The 17,706-nt window shown below is 43.1% G+C and overlaps 1 pseudogene and 2 gene segments (V, D, J or C); 1 reads left to right on the top strand and 2 right to left on the bottom strand.

The window, feature by feature from the left end:
• The first annotated feature begins 894 nt into the window (after nt 1–894).
• Nucleotides 895–4,231, top strand: LOC125258605 (annotated as a pseudogene).
• Nucleotides 4,232–4,923: 692 nt separating this feature from the next.
• LOC125258604 lies at nt 4,924–5,390 on the bottom strand. The segment is given in 2 exon segments: nt 4,924–5,252; nt 5,342–5,390. Coding segments are annotated over 2 exon segments (378 nt in total).
• Nucleotides 5,391–9,378: 3,988 nt separating this feature from the next.
• LOC125257482 lies at nt 9,379–9,955 on the bottom strand. The segment is given in 2 exon segments: nt 9,379–9,817; nt 9,907–9,955. Coding segments are annotated over 2 exon segments (384 nt in total).
• Nucleotides 9,956–17,706: the final 7,751 nt, after the last annotated feature.

The following is a 17,706-nucleotide window of genomic DNA, read 5'->3' as shown; positions in this document are numbered from 1 at the left end:
TGTGAGAAATTTAAAAACCAAACTGATGTTGGCAGTAAGTAAATCCTCAGATATTAATATCAATAATACAACAGTTGACTGTCAAATACTTTGTAGCACTTTATAGAAATGAAGCACTTTCAGCTTGTTCATATTTTTAAATATTTTTTGTGCAGTTACACATTGAATGTTTGTCAGGAAACACTGTAAAGATGATTTTCTTTATTTTCATTGGATATTTGTTTTCATTCACTGAAATAGTAACATTCATTTCTACTTGTTTTTATGAATTTTCAGCTCTTTTTTCCCTCAGATTCAAAAATTATAAATGGTTAAAAGTGAAAGAAAATAACACTAGGCTGGTATTTTGGCACCACGAAAATTTAAAACAACAATTACACTTAAAATGTCAATTTTAGTGTGTTGATTTTTTTACTAAAGCTGTTTTAAAGGTGCAAATTGATGGATTTTTTACGTCTATTGTTAAATGAGCTTCAATATTTCCAAACTGCAAATTATGTTCATTATTTTATTTTCTCTTAATGAAGCAGCTCTGTCGAATACATCAGGAGAAAAAAAGGTTCATATTTGAGGAAATTAACTTTAAAGTTATAATGGATGAGACACACAATGTTTCCTTTGTGATTTTAAACAAAGTTTTACCCACAATTTTAAATGTTGTCATCTTGAATTGCATGAATTCCTGCATTTTTTGTGGTGATTCAAAACTACATGATAGATACTTATGTTATGTCATAATTAATATTTACCATAATGTGAACGTTATTTTCAACATTTTCTCTTTTCATGTGAAGGAGTTTGTGAGCATTAATGTGTTTATGGAATAATTATTTTCTTCTTCATGTTGTTTCTCTCGCTGCTGGAGAATTTCTCCCAGTTTTCTCTTGAATCCTAATGGAAAGCCACTGGTAACTGATTTCTCTGTGCTTCTCTCAGGCGTCACTCCTCCTAAAGTGAGCGTCCTGCCGCCCTCCAGCGCAGAGATCTCCTCTCTGAACACAGCGACACTGGTGTGTGTGGCCAACAAGGGCTTCCCGTCAGACTGGAGCCTGAGCTGAAGGTGGACGGGAGCAGCAGGTCTCAGGAGAGCAGCGCTGGGCTCCTGGAGAAGGACGGTCTGTACAGCTGGAGCAGCAGCAGGAGTGGATGGAGACACTGTGAGGACACACGGAGCGGCCGGCCTGTGTGAGGAGACGGCAGTGTTCAGAGGAGATCTGCTGCTCTTCTCACTCATGGAGACCAACAGTGTGTTTCTCTGCAGCACATGAGGGACTCGTTCATTCTCCATCAGCTTCAGTCGCTTCATCTGCTTTCTGCCTTTCACACAAGACTATGTGTGTGACTTTATTAAAATTCAGTCATTAAATAAAATATAATTGTGTCTTTGAGCTCTTCTTTTTGTCATTTTTGTTTCGGGTCTTTCATTGGATCAGGGCTTTAGCTCATATTTTATAAATAAACTTCACTCAATGGAGCATGAAAACACCTGCAGATACATGATGAAACAAGAACATGTGGCCAAATTATGAACCTCACAGATATAGTGTTAGATTATAGATTATTTTATAAGATAAAGAGTTTTATAGTTTAAATATGTACCATGTGAAAAAACTTGAATGCTTTATATATAATTTAATATTTATGAAAATCTTCACTGTTGAGTGTGTGAAAGTGTGTGAAAGTGTGTGAGCAGCTGCAGTATCAGTTCAGTCACTGTGACTCTGACTGACGGAGGTTTTTGTACGACTCTTTATCACTGTGTGAACACATATTTACTGTTTGGATAGTGTAAACTCTGACAGTAATAATGTCCAGCATCTTCAGTCTGGACTCCACTGATGGTCAGAGTGAAATCACTGTTAGATCCACTGCCACTGAATCTAGATGGAGTTCCTGACTGGAGGCGGTTGGCCCAATAAATCAGGAGTTTAGGAGCTTTTCCAGGTTTCTGCAAGTACCAGGCTAAAAAATCATCAGAACCATCATTGTACACATCTGTGCTGGATTTACAGTTGATGTTCACAGTTTGTCCTGGTTGAGCTGCTGTCATTGAGGGACTCTGAGTGACGGTGATCTGTCCTCTACACTCTGAAACACACAACAAGAAGAAAATCAACTCAAAACTTTGACAATATACTTGAAGAAATGAATTGATATCAAACTTGTGCTCCACAAACCTTGAGCAAACGCTGTGAGAGTCCAGATGAAGATGATGATGAAGGTCATGTTGATGAAGATTGTTGTGTGTGTCAGTGATGAAGTGTTAAACTCACAGCACTATAAACACTCTCAGAGCACTGAAGCATCTGATCAATATGCAAACACACTCCAGATCATTTACCTGAAGACAGCAGAAACACTGTTTTGTCATTTAGTATCTTTGCTAATAAATTTCTATTGATCATTTTCAGAAACAGACACTCCTGATTTACTTCATGTTATTTTGGGTGGATCTTCTCCCTCTAAACACTGTTTTAATGATCAGTTTCATTCAGACTTTGATGCTGAGAGCATTTAATACCTGTGCTGCAGATCTGATATCATCATGATACTGTAGAACAGGTCAAAGGTCATCCGATAGAGAATGACCATCTAAATTTTTCTAAAGATTTCATTTTAAAGCATTTTTTTCATTTAAAGATGAATATTTAGTGTGTGTTTTCAGCTCAATCATGTTGATGTTGAGAAGAGCTGCTGTTGAGTCTCATATCAGTGTGTGTGAGTGTCGTTCGTCTCTTTCTCTGCTGGAGTTTGTGTTCATTTGTGTGTGACGGAGGTTTTTGTACGACGCTTTCACTAGAATGAAGCACTGTGGTACACTTTCGGTGGAGGAACTAAACTGACCATCAGTAAGTCTCTAAAATTCTCTAAAAATGTTTATATATAATTGTTTTGTTTTTAGATTATTCAAACAAGCATTTTTCAAAAAGGTTTTAAAATTTATAAAATAGTTTGAAAAAAAATTAACTGCAAATTTTCTTGGTGAAGTTATTTGTTTCATAGTTTCTTTAAATTTGTCTGCTGTTTCACAATTACATGTTTATATTCAGTGATATTTCATGATATTTATCTTTTTTTCATTGCAAGGAATATTTTATGTTGCTTTTAAATATTTATTTCTTTTTACAAGAGTAATTTCAGATATTATAATAACTAAAATTCTTTATTTTTTTAATATATTGATTGCAATATTTTCTGATATTTTCAATTATTTCTCAAAATACATAATTGTGTCCATAATTATTGGTAAATTTAATAATAAAGTTTGATGATACGGACAAAATAATTATAATTTTGTAGGCGTCATCATCAGACAAAGAGAAAGATTTGAAAAATTCATAATTTTATCTTACATTTGCTGATAATTATGATTGTGAGAGTCTTAAGTTAATAATGAAATGATCATTTAAATTTGTTTTCTACATATAAATCATCAGTTTGTGGACAATGTTTTTAAAATCAGTTTGAGATTAAACTGAACCTTATTCAGAAAAGATGAAATGACTGTAATATTTGCTGTATATCATGTCTGCTTCAAAGAACTGATTTATATTTATTCATATATCTTATACTTCATATATTTAGCAGCAGTGAATATTTTATTTGAACTGAGAATATTGAAATTTAAATGCAGGATCATGACTATGTGGTTTATGAAAGAAAGCAGTGAATTTCTGTAAAGATGAAATGATTGTGATTTTTCCTCCATTACTGTGTGTGACATCTGACTAATTGATGATCTAAAGACGTTGGTGTTGTTTGTGTGTGTTTGTGCAGCTGGTCCCGCAGTGAAGCCCTCCGTGTCTCTGCTGCCGCCCTCTTCTCTGCAGATCTCTGGAGACTCAGCCGCACTGCTCTGCCTGCTCAGCTCTTACTCTCCACAGGGGCGACGGTGAGCTGGACGCTGGACGGGTCAGAGGTCACCGAGGGGGTTCAGACCAGCGCAGAGAGCGAGCGGGACGGACGCTACAGCCGCAGCAGCGTCCTGAGCCTCAGCAAAGCACGCTGGGAAGGCGCGGATCGCTTCGTCTGCAGAGTAAGACATGACGGAGCTGATCACGAGGCCTCGTTCCTCAAGAGCTCCCAGTGCTGATGTTTCTCCGGTCCGGACGAGCCGTATCTGAGCGTCCGGCAGGATTCACAGCAGTCACGTGATTTACAGCTCAATACTGAAGCAGTCTTTCAATGTGCTGCCATTGCTGTTCATTCAATAAAGCTTCTGAACGCGTTACATTTGTGTCCGACTGCATCATTGATCAGTGTGTCGTTCATTCAAAGTCCTGCACTAAAGTTTCAGCTGCTTTTGATTGATTGTAATAGTTGAGAACAGCTGCATTTAGCAGGAAATGTCAAATGAAGCTCTTGGGGTTTGAACATGGTCACTGGAGACGGAGCTGCTCTATTCTGAGAGGATCACAATCACTAAACCTGCCAATGCAAATGTGATTTTCACCTCAAACTCACAGTTTCACTCTTTGATTGGTTCAACGCTCTCAACTGGAACACTTTCACTTCTGCTCATGAGAAATGAGTTATGAGTAATACATTTATAAACAGCTTTAGATGAAGGAGCTGCTTGAAAAACATCTGCATGTTACTGATACACCATGACTTTAGTGTAGTTTAATGTACAAAAACAAAACAACATGTGACACCATTATTGTTAGTTTGATTTGATATTAATTTACACACTCTGTTTTCTCTGATTCTGAGCATATTTGAGTCAAACCCGTCTGTCACAGGACAGATCACAGTCTAATAGAGCTGATTTCAGTCATAAGTCAGTTTTGAGCACATGTGTAGTTCCTGTGTTTGTCCTCTGTGTGTGAAAGTGTGTGAAAGTGTGTGAAAGTGTGTGAGCAGCTGCAGTATCAGTTCAGTCACTGTGACTCTGACTGACGGAGGTTTTTGTACGACTCTTTATCACTGTGTGAACACATCACCACTGTGATAACTCTGACAGTAATAATGTCCAGCATCTTCAGTCTGGACTCCACTGATGGTCAGAGTGAAATCACTGTTAGATCCACTGCCACTGAATCTAGATGGAGTTCCTGACTGGAGGAGGTTTGCCCAATAAATCAGGAGTTTAGGAGCTTCTCCATATTTTTGTGAGTACCAGCTGAAATGGTTTGTCCCATCACTCCATCTGAGCACATCACTGCTGGTTTTACAGTTGATGTTCACAGTTTGTCCTGGTTGAGCTGCTGTCATTGAGGGACTCTGAGTGACGGTGATCTGTCCTCTACACTCTGAAACACACAACAAGAAGAAAATTAACTCAAAACTTTGACAATATACTTGAAGAAATGAATTGATATCAAACTTGTGCTCCACAAACCTTGAGCAAACGCTGTGAGAGTCCAGATGAAGATGATGATGAAGGTCATGTTGATGAAGATTGTTGTGTGTGTCAGTGATGAAGTGTTAAACTCACAGCACTATAAACACTCTCAGAGCACTGAAGCATCTGATCAATATGCAAATGAACTCATTCTGTATTTAAATGAGGTCGTTCATCTCATCCTGTCAATCACAACATCAAATATAATTGTGAACATTAAAAACTTAGCTGAATATTAACAAATAATGATGTGCATTAAAAATCATTTATAATAAATACTGTAACATTATGGTCAATTTTGATTTCATGGTGATTTTAAACACAGAGAGGTGAATTATGTATTTGTCTTTCTCTGCATCCGAGCCGCAGCCATGGATGGAACGGCTTTTGTTGGACTGAAGATTGTTGTCAGCAGACGGTGGTCTGTAAGCGTTGTAAACTTTCACCCGTACATATATTGGTAGAAATTCAGTACTTTCTTGAGTAATTTCTTGCTAACACTGATGCAAGGTTAGGGATAAATTGACTGTAATAGTTTACAATTCCCAGAAATGAATTAAGTTGACTGACGTCCTTCGGTGCAGACGCATTCACGATTGTCCTGACCTTTTGATGTGCCCCAAATACTGCAGCAAATCTTTAAAGAATTCACATTTCTCGTGTTGGACACACAGCCCAAACTTATCCAGATGACTGAGGACTGCGTCTACATGCTTGAGATGTCACTAGATAGCAATGAACATTGTAAAATCCAATCCATGGCCCTTTGAAAAATTGCAGGAGCCGAAGCAATACCAAATGGTAATCGATTGTAACAGAAGAGCCCCTTTGACGTGGTGATAGTGAGGCATTTGTGTGAATCTTCTGCCAAGTATGCACTGGAGAGGTTCAGTTTGGTGAAGCGTTGACCCTCTGCTAATGATGTGAATAAATCCTCTATTCGTGGAATCGGGTAACGTTCAACACAAAGGCCCGGATTCACTGTTATCTTCAAATCTCCACAAATCCTCACATTTCCATTCCTTTAACATCTGGCTCGATCGGCGTGGTCCATTCGCTGCATTTCACAGGGGAGATGACCTGTTGACTGCAGTTATGAGACCTAAATCTTTCTGCAATCACGATCGGTTTCTGAGAGAAATGTTCTTTCAAAACAGTTACAATGACTTCATATGACTTCACATTGGGCTTATCTGGAGCAATTAAGCTTCGCAGCAGTCCTTATGTAGATGAACTCATTACACTCATCAACACCGCAACTCGTTTCTCATTTGCAATGTCATTTGTCAGTACTTTATCATTCAGTCACTGTTATATTAAAATTCAGTAAATAAATAAAACACAAATGTTGCTTTATGTCAGTGTGTCCTTTTTTGTGTCATTTTTGTTTTGGGTCTTTCATTGGATCAGGGCTTTAGCTCATATTTCATAAATAAACTTCACTCATGAAAACACCTGCAGATACATGATGAAACAAGAACAAATTATGAACCTCACAGATATAGTGTTAGATTCATTTAATAAGATAAAGAGTTTTATAGTTTAAGTATTTTCCATGTGAAAAAACTGTTGTTTTCATACTAATGAAAATCTTCACTGTTGAGTGTGTGTGAAAGTGTGTGAAAGTGTGTGAGCAGCTGCAGTATCAGTTCAGTCACTGTGACTCTGACTGACGGAGGTTTTTGTACGACTCTTTATCACTGTGTGAACACCCTGTTACTGTTGATATAGTGGAAACTCTGACAGTAATAATGTCCAGCATCTTCAGTCTGGACTCCACTGATGGTCAGAGTGAAATCACTGTTAGATCCACTGCCACTGAATCTAGATGGAGTTCCTGACTGGAGACGGTTTGTTGCATAAATCAGGCGTTTAGGAGCTTCTCCAGGTTTCTGTAAATACCAGCTGAGACACTGTCCATTACACCAGGATTCTGGAACACTGCTAGTTTTACAGGTCACAGTGACTGATTGTCCAGTTTGAGAGAGCAGCTCTGAGGGAGTTTGAGTCACTGTCACCTGACCAACAGATTCTGACAAGAGAGAAAGATTAGAAATCACAAACACTTTCACAACCATATATCTTCACAACACATAAAAATAACAAGTAAATAATGTATGTAATCTTTACTGACACAAACCTCGACATAATACTGCCAGCGTCCAGATCAATATGGTGCTGAAAGTCATTTTGTTGGTTGTAGGTTCAGTTCTAGTGAAAAACAGTTGTTGATCATGTTTGATGTTTGACAGAGTTATAAACACATGCAGAGCACTGAAGCGTGTGTCGCTCATGTAAAACACTCTCTCTATGCAAATGCTTCAGGAGTGACAGTTTAAGATGGTTTAATGTGGTTTCATTGAGACTTTACAAAACATTTCACATGTCCATGTTTGATATAAAGAAACATCAGATGGTCTGAATGTCTGATCAACATTGACTTATGAGTAATTTACATATTAAACTCAATATTGACAATAGTTACTTTGTTTTTGATCATTCAGCTGAAATGGTTCCAAACGAACAGCACATTCCTGAATGAGTCAGTGTTTTCAACAATTAATTTCAGAGAATGATTCAGTGACTCACTCATAAAGAATAGGTGTGTTCGACTGGAAGCGGAGCTGCACTGACCGATCGGTGTATGAGATCAAAGTATTATGAGAGCCATCTGAAATCATACAGAGGCATCTGCTGTCTAATCTCTTCCTGTACTTTGATGTCACACACCCATCGGTCTGCACAACGCTGTTCAAGTCAAACATACCTAATAGTTTCTGGATGAATCAATGTTTTGAATCGGTTGACTTAGGCTACGTTCAGACTGTCAGTCCAAATCCAATTTTTGTGCAATTTAAATCCAATCAGATTTAGCAGGTGTGAACAGCCAAAAATCACATGAAATGCAATTTTACAAATCTGTTTTGAGCTCATTCATATATGGTTTGAAATCCTATTCAAATTCTTGAAATCCGTTTTAGCTGATCAGATTTCGCATGGTTTATGTGACTTTCTCACGCCACGTAAAACGTAAATGTCAGAAGTTGTTGTAGGAGTCTTGTTGAAAGTCGCTTCAGAAAGAAGGTTGTGTTGTTGCAAAATGTGGGACGAGCAGAAAATTACAATATAACGGAGACACGTTTTGAAACCAGTGAAGACGACGGCGCTGAATAAAGCCAAACATTCCAGCCTCCCTCCGCTGTATTATAAGATGGAGTAGCTTCACAATGTCATGTTGTAAATAAGACAACATCTGTATTGCAAACCCCTCCATGTTGGTTGTTGTTGTTTTTAATGTATGTCTACTAATGCAACATCATTGCCATAGAAATCAATGCAGATATTCAGGAAAACTAAAGAGCCGCATGGACACACAAATCGGATCTGAACAGTTGCGATACACAGTGTGGATGTCAATAATTTTAGATCAGATTTCAATTGGATACACAATTAATCGGATTAAACTGACAGCGGAACATAGCCTTATGCCGAGTTCACACTGCGTGATTTTAAAGTCATCAGATCACTGTTTTTTTCACACTGCACGACTATCTGGGGTAGCGTTCAGTCGCTGCTGTGCACACTACATGATGGATCAGCGACAGAGGGTTTCACATTGCATGACTAGGAAGAATTGCCGTCAACTCTTTCTGGTCCGCAAACTACGTTTCACAACCAAACACGTGGGAAGTGATAAAGATAATGCAAGGTCATTTTTAATAATTCCAGTCTCGAAATGTTAGCCAGCAAGAATTGCTTTGTCATTTGTGCGAATGAGCACCGATTTGCCTCTGATTTCATTTTTGTTGGCGATTTCGCAAAATCTGTTGGGCTAAAATCAGGCAGTGTGAACTCGGCATTAGATTCATGACTTAATTATTCACTCACTCATTAAGCCAGTCTCTTGTCACCATCTACTGGCATAACAATGTAACTTGCTTTGTTAAAATTTTGTGATAGATTTACAGTGAACGAAAGAAAACGTTTTGAAGTGAATTTCTTTATGTAGTATTGTTTTGAGTGTCTGTTGTTGAGTGCGTGTGAAAGTGTGTGAAAGTGTGTGAAAGTGTGTGAGCAGCTGCAGTATCAGTTCAGTCACTGTGACTCTGACTGACGGAGGTTTTTGTACGACTCTTTATCACTGTGTGAACACACGTTGACTGTTTGGATAGTGGAAACTCTGACAGTAATAATGTCCAGCATCTTCAGTCTGGACTCCACTGATGGTCAGAGTGAAATCACTGTTAGATCCACTGCCACTAAATCTAGATGGAGTTCCTGACTGGAGGCGGTTTGTTGCATAAATCAGGAGTTTAGGAGCTTCTCCAGGTTTCTGTAAGTACCAGGATAAACGTTCGGGCACACTATCCTTGTACACATCTCTGCTGGTTTTACAGTTGATCTCCACAGTTTGTCCTGGTTGAGCTGCTGTCATTGAGGGACTCTGAGTGACGGTGATCTGTCCTCTACACTCTGAAACACACAACAAGAAGAAAATCAACTCAAAACTTTGACAATATACTTGAAGAAATGAATTGATATCAAACTTGTGCTCCACAAACCTTGAGCAAACGCTGTGAGAGTCCAGATGAAGATGATGATGAAGGTCATGTTGATGAAGATTGTTGTGTGTGTCAGTGATGAAGTGTTAAACTCACAGCACTATAAACACTCTCAGAGCACTGAAGCATCTGATCAATATGCAAACACACTACAGATCATTTACCTGAAGACAGTCACTCATTAACAGACACAAAATACAAATCCGGAAGTGAAAATATAGATTAAAAATAATCCTTCTAATAGCCAACATGTTGTAAATTGTATCAGATCATTCAGTCCAGAATAAATCTGCAAGACTTAGTTAACCTGAATCTGTGTGACTTTAATTATATTTTTTACTGTAGTTGGATTGAAACGTCACTGTTAATCCACAAATTTGACCCCAAAATGTGTGTTCCTGCAGTTTCTGAACAGACATGAGGATCATCACACACGAGTCTCTGTCAATCACTGAATCAACTGAGTTTGATTGTGAGTCACATGATAGAAACATCTTCACTTTTATAAATCTTTATAAAATAAATGTAAAAATATATGGTGATATGCATATGTGTTTGATGGTGGACAACAGCTGTTGAGTAATCTGGTCTTTAATTTTAAAATTAATTTTTATATCACTGTTAATTCTTTCATACATAGATATTTATATCAATTATATTCATTATCATCTGCTCTGAAGTTGAGGAATGTGTTTATATGATGCTGTTAATATCTGCATTATGAAGGATGAAGTTAATAAATCAATAGATTATTAAACTGATCAAGCAGAACATGTTTATGATGATGATTATGATTCAGTTTAGAAAGAAGAATGAGGATAAATCATAAATGCAGACAATCAAAAATGTGGTGAAGAATGGAAAAATATCCACTGAAGTGAAGATTAAAAGAGACTGAATTTATATATAAAGAATGAAATAGGATAACAGGAGACAAAAATGACTTCTAAAAAATCACAATCAAAAAGGTTAAAAACTGCTGTTCAACAAATATGATATTCATTATGATCATATTGAGTTTTTCTTCACTGTTGAGTGTGTGTGAAAGTGTGTGAGCAGCTGCAGTATCAGTTCAGTCACTGTGACTCTGACTGACGGAGGTTTTTGTACGACTCTTTATCACCGTGTGAACACACCACCACTGTGGTAACTCTGACAGTAATAATGTCCAGCATCTTCAGTCTGGACTCCACTGATGGTCAGAGTGAAATCAGTGCCATCTTCTTCTCCATTCCCACTGAATCGGCTTAAACTCTCATCATAAAGATCATTTACCAGATAAATAATGAGTTTAGGAGCTTCTCCCTGTTTCTGCTGATACCAAGCTAAACCATATCCATATATTCCAGTATCAGTTTTACACTCTATTTTGGCGTTTTGTCCTTCAGAAACAGTCACAGCTTCAGGCTGTCACAGTGATTCCTCTCCCAGATAGCAACTTTGTGTCGGCCCAAATCCGGCCCACATCTGGCACATGTGGAATGATGATCTGGCCCACATGTGGCAGGAATGATGGCACTTGGGCGGACCGCTCCTGTTTGCCAGATCTGGACCACAAGCAGGCCATAGAAATGCCAAATGTCAGCCAATAGCAAAGAACTGGACCTTATCTGATCCACAAAATATTTATATATTATTTATAGAGTCATCTCAGCATTAACAATCCTGTTATCAAGCAGAATCACTGAAGGAAAGAAGGAAACAGAAAAAAAGAGATGAGCAGAAACACAAGAACTACAACTGACTTCAGTCACAGCCTTAGAGGAAATCAACTGAAGATAAAAGACATGAAATCTCTGAAGATCTGATTAAACATCTCCACAAACAGCATTACCAGCTTCACTTATTACTAACCAGACTGACTTTATTTCTGTCACACGTCTACAGAAGCTCTTATTGAGAATTAACAGAAGTTTAACTCTCATGTTTGTTTCATTTCAGGTTACCATGATGGTGATTGATGTTTCCATTAGTTGGCCTCTTAACTTTTAACATATATATTTGTTTTCTTTGGTTGCTGTGGTAGTGTTTCTGTCAAATACATTAGCAGTAGCAAAGAAAACTTACTCGGTTACTAACGTAACCTCGGTTCCCTGAGATACGGAACGAGTACTGCGTCAGGGACCTGAGGTCAGCTGAATGCAGCGGCTCAAAGGGTTTGCCCTTTAGGGCCCTGAGGACCAGAGAAAGGTCCCAAGTGGGCACAGTAAGAGGACGAGGTGGATTTAATCGCCTAGAACCCCTTAAGAAACGGACTACAAGGCCGTTTCGCCCCACTGATTGGCCGGCAATAGGAGCATGGAACGCTGCGATGGCTGCCACGTAAACTTTAAGCGTTGAAGGGGCGCGCCCCATATCCAAACGCTCTTGGAGAAAAGACAGTATGAAGGATACGTCACTCTCCACAGGGTCTATGTTGCGTGAGGAACACCATTCAACAAAGACCGACCATTTATGAGCGTAGAGGCGTCTCGTGGACGGGGCTCTCGCCTGAGAAATGGTATTTAGAACGTCCCTGGGGAGGCTAGTCGGCTCCCATCGAGGGACCAGAGGTGTAGAGCCCAGAGCTCTGGCTGTGGGTGCCAGATCGTTCTGTTTGCCTGAGAGAGGAGATCCCGGAATCGGCCAGGGGGCTCTCGTGGAGAGCTTGAACAGCTCCGAGGACCAGACTTGGCTCCTCCAGAGCGGGGCCACCAGAAGGACTCTGTGTTGGTCTTCTCTGATGCGCCTGATGACCTGAGGGATCAGTGCGATCGGAGGAAAAGCATAAAGGAGCGTGCTGGGCCATGCGTGGGCCAGAGCATCGACCTTCTTCGAGAAAAATGTTGGGCAGTGAGAGTTGTCTTCTGAGGCGAAGAGATCTATGTCCGCTTTCCCGAAGAACTCCCAAATCGTGAGAACCGTCTGGGGGTGAAGCATCCACAGATTGGTCTTGCCAGGAATATGAGTCGCTCTGAGTGACTGAAGTCTTGGCAGAGCCCATATCAGAAGACGTTTCGCCAGAGTGCATAAGCGGCTGGACGAGAGACCTCCCTGATGGTTTATGTACGACACCACTGTCATGCTGTCCGATTGGACTAAGACATGGCGTCCTGTCAAGTGAGCCTGAAAAGATTGAAGGGCTTTCATCACTGCTAGCATGTCTAGACAGTTGATATGTAGACGGCTTTCCTCGTGACTCCACGAGCCGAAGGCCGGTCTGCCCTCGCACACAGCGCCCCAACCCGAGTTGGAGGCGTCCGTTGAGAGCACCGTCCTTCGTGAGACCGCCTGCAGGGGTACTCCAAGACTGAACCAGGCAGGGTTCAACCAAGGTTTCAGGGCTAGAAGACAGGCCCGATTGACCTTGAGACATCTGACGAGACTACTGCCGTCATACGGACTGAGTCTAAGACTGCCCCCAGAAACGAAATTTGCTGGCTGGGGCACAGCGAGCTCTTGGCTAAGTTGACCCTGAGACCCAGGCATTGCAGATGGCTGAGGAGCACGGATCTGTGGTGTTCTAGCTCGGCTCGCGAACGGGCTAGGATGAGCCAGTCGTCGAGATAATTTAGAACCCGGATTCCCATTTGTCTCAGAGGGGAAAGCGCCGCGTTCATGCACTTGGTGAAAGTGCGAGGAGCCAGAGACAGCCCGAAGGGCAGGACTGTATATTGGTACGCCACCCCCTCGAATGCGAATCTCAAGAATCGCCTGTGAAGGGGGGCTATCTGGATGTGAAAATACGCATCCTTCAGGTCCAGCGAGCAGAACCAGTCCTCGGGGCAAATGTGCACGAGGATCTGCTTCAGCGTCAGCATTTTGAACTTCCGTCTCATTAGGGAGCGATTCAAAAGTCTGAGATCTAGGATGGGTCTGAGACCGCCATCCTTCTTGGGGACCAGGAAGTAGCGGCTGTAAAAGCCCGACTCTCGCTCCGCAGAGGGAACTATTTCCACAGCTCCCTTTCTTAGCATTGTCATAACCTCGGCACGGAGGACGTGAGCGTCGTCCGGGTTCACCAAGGTTTGAAGCACCCCGCCGAAGCGAGGGGGCCGTCGTGCAAATTGGAGCGAGTAGCCCTGAGTTACGATCCCCAGGATCCATTCTGACACATCGGGGATGGCTTGCCAAGCCTCGGCCCGAGTGACAAGGGGTTGAATGACATCGGATGGCAGGCCGCCGGAGAGGGGGCCGCACACCGAGAGAGGAGGAAGAGGAAATTTGCTCTCTTTTGATGAAGTAAAATAGTGTTCGCCGTGAAAACTGCGCGTTTGAGTGGGCGCAACAGGTGTGGGCCCAGCTACAGCATGAAGCATGTTTCCCACGCCCGGAATTAAATGAGGCGGAGGGGAAACTGCACGTAGGAGCTTTTGGGGTGGTCCGGTCGCAACGAGACAATCCCCCATCCTCTTCCTTTCTGAGAAATCAGGACGTCTTTGGAGTCACCGGGTCCAGCACAATCTTGGGCCGGGGTCCCTGGCGTCTCGGGAAGGGAGGGCGCTTCGCAGGGCGTGAGCGCTGGCGGTGCTCCTTAGGTGGCGCTGCCTGGGTGGCGGGTGGCGTTGGCTTGTTCTGCTGAGCCGGCGCAGTCCTGGGGCGGCTGGAAGCAGAAGCAGAGCTGGAGCGCTTGGGCAGAAAGTGTCTCATAGCCTGAGACGATTTCTGCGCCGCGGTGAAGCGCTCAGTAAAGCCATCCACTGCTGGCCCAAAGAGACCGGAGGGTGAGACCGGAGCGTCCAGGAAGGCCGTCTTGTCCAGGTCCTTGATCTCCGTCAAGTTGAGCCACAGGTGGCGCTCCAATACTACCAGGCTGGCCATTGAGCGGCCAATGGCCTGGGCCGTAGCCTTCGTGGCTCACAGGGCTAGATCGGTGGCGCTGCGGAGGTCCTTGAAGGCCGGTGCATCAATTCCAGACTCGTCCAGCGAGCGGAGGAGTTTGGCCTGGAAGACCTGGAATATGGCCATAGTATGGAGCGCAGAGGCAGCCTGGCCCGCCGAGGTGTAAGCCCGCCCAGCCAGAGTGGATGTTGTCCGGCAGGGCTTGGAAGGAAGGGCTCTCTTAGTCTTCCATCCCACAGCCGCGGGAGGGCAGAGGTGAGCAGCCACCGCTTCATCTAGGGGTGGCAGATGCTCGTATCCCTTCTCCTCGGCGCCGTCGACGGTGGTGAGGGCAGAGCGATGCGTCGTGTGGAGGCGGGCGGAGTACGGAGCGCGCCACGATTTAGTGAGCTCCTCGTGGACCTCGGGGAAGAAGGGAGCTGAGCGCTGGCGAGGCGCTTGGCGGCGGCCTGGGAGGAACCATTCGTCCAGGCGGCTGCGAGATGGCTCCTCTGGAGGGGCCCATTCGAGGTCCAGCTCTTCCACGGCCCTGGACAGGATACGGAATAATTCGGCATCCATGCCTTGGCCGTGCTCAATGGGCTCCAAAGGAGGTGGGGGAGCAGGATCCTCCGGCTCACCAGCCCAACCTTCTGCTTCGGAGGCAGCGAGGGACATGGAGTCATCCTGTTCGTCGTCCGATCCTCCAAACGAGACGAGGTCGCTTGCATCGGCAGAGGGACGCTGCTCGGGTCGGGAGAACAAGATGGGAGAATGTTCCCTTGGAGGAGAAGGCGAGGCACGCGGGGGCTGGGCCGGCGTGAGCTCGCTAAACTCCGGGCGCTGGGTCGCTCTACCCCGCTGTCTCTTCCTTGCCGGCTCGCGGGAGGAAGGAGACGGGAGGGCGCGAGCGGCGAGATCGCCTTCAGTGAAGAAGGCGACCCGCGAGCGCAGGGAACCGAGACTCATGCTCTCGCAGTGCGGGCATGAGGCTCCAGCGAGCGCGCCGTCAGCGTGGGACTTGCCCAGGCAAGCGACTCACTCGCTGTGACCATCGTCGTCGTGCAGAGGGGCTCTGCACGTGCCACATGAGTGGCGCGGCATTTGGATCAACGCCGCCGCCGCCGTGATAACTGCGATTGGGGGGCTCTTTTTAGAGCGGCGAGGGCCGCTGAAGCTCAAAGGATCGGTGAAAACCACTGTTTACGCTCTTTTAGAGCGGCAATAAGCCGCGTAGAAGCCCTCAGGAAGGCGCGCCGGATGGCGGCAGGAGACACGCTAGGAAGCGGCCGGGAGCGGGAAGCGGGAGGCGGCGACTCGAAGACAGCGCTGCGGGCTGCAGTCAGCGAGGGCGCCGGCGCTGTCTCCGAACAGCGAGTCCAGCTGAGTCCGCTGTGGAAGCCTCTTCAGACGGCGGCGAGAGCTTCTGGAAGGCGGCGAGCTTCTTCGGCTTCAGCGGAGATCAGCGAGGAGAAGTAGAAGTCGTCGCTGAAGGAGAAAACACTGAAATCCTATGGCGAAACGCCTGCTTATATAGCACTTAACCCCGCCCATTTCGGCGGGAAAGTTTGCGCGCTTTCTCGCCATAGGCTGCGCAGCTATGCCGCGCCGCCATTGGTTCAACAACTTGTCTATGAGTGAACCAATGACGGTGCAGTTACACTGCGTTGTTGAAAAAGGCTTCAGTGACGGGGAAAAAGGGAGACTTTTCCCCATACGCAGTACGAGTGAAGTATCGAAAGGGAACTGAAACATGATCATGTGATCGCTGTTAACTATTGATGATTTTGTAATCATCATGTAGCCTGTGAACACTGTGTCACACAATTAGCTATCAAATAGCCTGCTTCACTGAAGTCATAATAATTGAATATAAATGTCACTGCAAAATGAAATCCAGATGTTTTGCAGAAATCACTTAGAAGATGAAAATAAATAAAAACACAAGAAGGAGAACTATGTTGACAAACACAGATATCAGTAATCAGCATATGAATCTCAGTGATGGTGACAATAAACAAAATATTTAGACAATCAGATCAGCTGCATAATGCTCTGATGCATTCTGGGAGTTTTGTACTATAGTACCCAGCATGCATTGCGGCTACATGATGCTTTTGATTGTCACCATAGTTGAGATTCATGTGCTGATTCTTGATGTCTTAGTGTGTCATCTCAAAGTACCTTTTTTAAAAAAAAATAATAATTATTTCTGCAATACAGCTCAAGTCACCGAAACACAGGGTTTTTAATGTTTTTTTTCGTCTAAACAACATCATTGATTAGTTAAATCACCAACGGCTAACAGCCAACACCTGATATCATTTCAATTTTTATTGCTGCTGCTAATGTGTTTGGTAAACACACTATCACAGCAGTCAGAAAAGACAGTTATATATGTATAAAGTTAAGAGGCCAACTAATGGAAATATCAATCATGGTAACGTCAAATGTAACAAACGAGTTAAACCTGTTAATTCTCAATAAGAGCTTCTGTAGACGTGTGACAGAAATAAAGTCAGTCTGGTTAGTAATAAGTGAAGCTGGTAATGCTGTTTGTGGAGATGTTTAATCAGATCTTCAGAGATTTAATGTCTTTTATCTTTAGTTGATTTCCTCTAAGGCTGTGACTGAAGTCAGTTGTAGTTCTTGTGTTTCTGCTCATCTCTTTTTTTCTTCGTTCCCTCAGTGATTCTGCTTGAAAACAGGCTTGTTAATGTTGAAATGACTCTATAAATAATACATAAGATTTTGTGGATCAGATAAGGTCCAGTTCTTTGCTCTTGGCTGACATTTGGCATTTTTGTGGCCTGCTTGTGGTCCAGATCTGGCAAACAGGAGCGGTCCGCCCAAGTGCCATCATTCCTGCCACATGTGGGCCAGATCATCATTCCGCATGTGCCAGATGTGGGCCGGATTTGGGCCGACACAGTGTTGCTATCTGGACTGGATGCTGTCGACAACAACATTAATGTGTTTAATCAGATGAAATGAACATTA

The sequence above is a fragment of the Megalobrama amblycephala genome, linkage group LG22 (assembly GCF_018812025.1).
Source record: "Megalobrama amblycephala isolate DHTTF-2021 linkage group LG22, ASM1881202v1, whole genome shotgun sequence".
Taxonomy (NCBI): domain Eukaryota; kingdom Metazoa; phylum Chordata; class Actinopteri; order Cypriniformes; family Xenocyprididae; genus Megalobrama; species Megalobrama amblycephala.
This window is presented reverse-complemented; position numbering and strand designations above follow the sequence as displayed.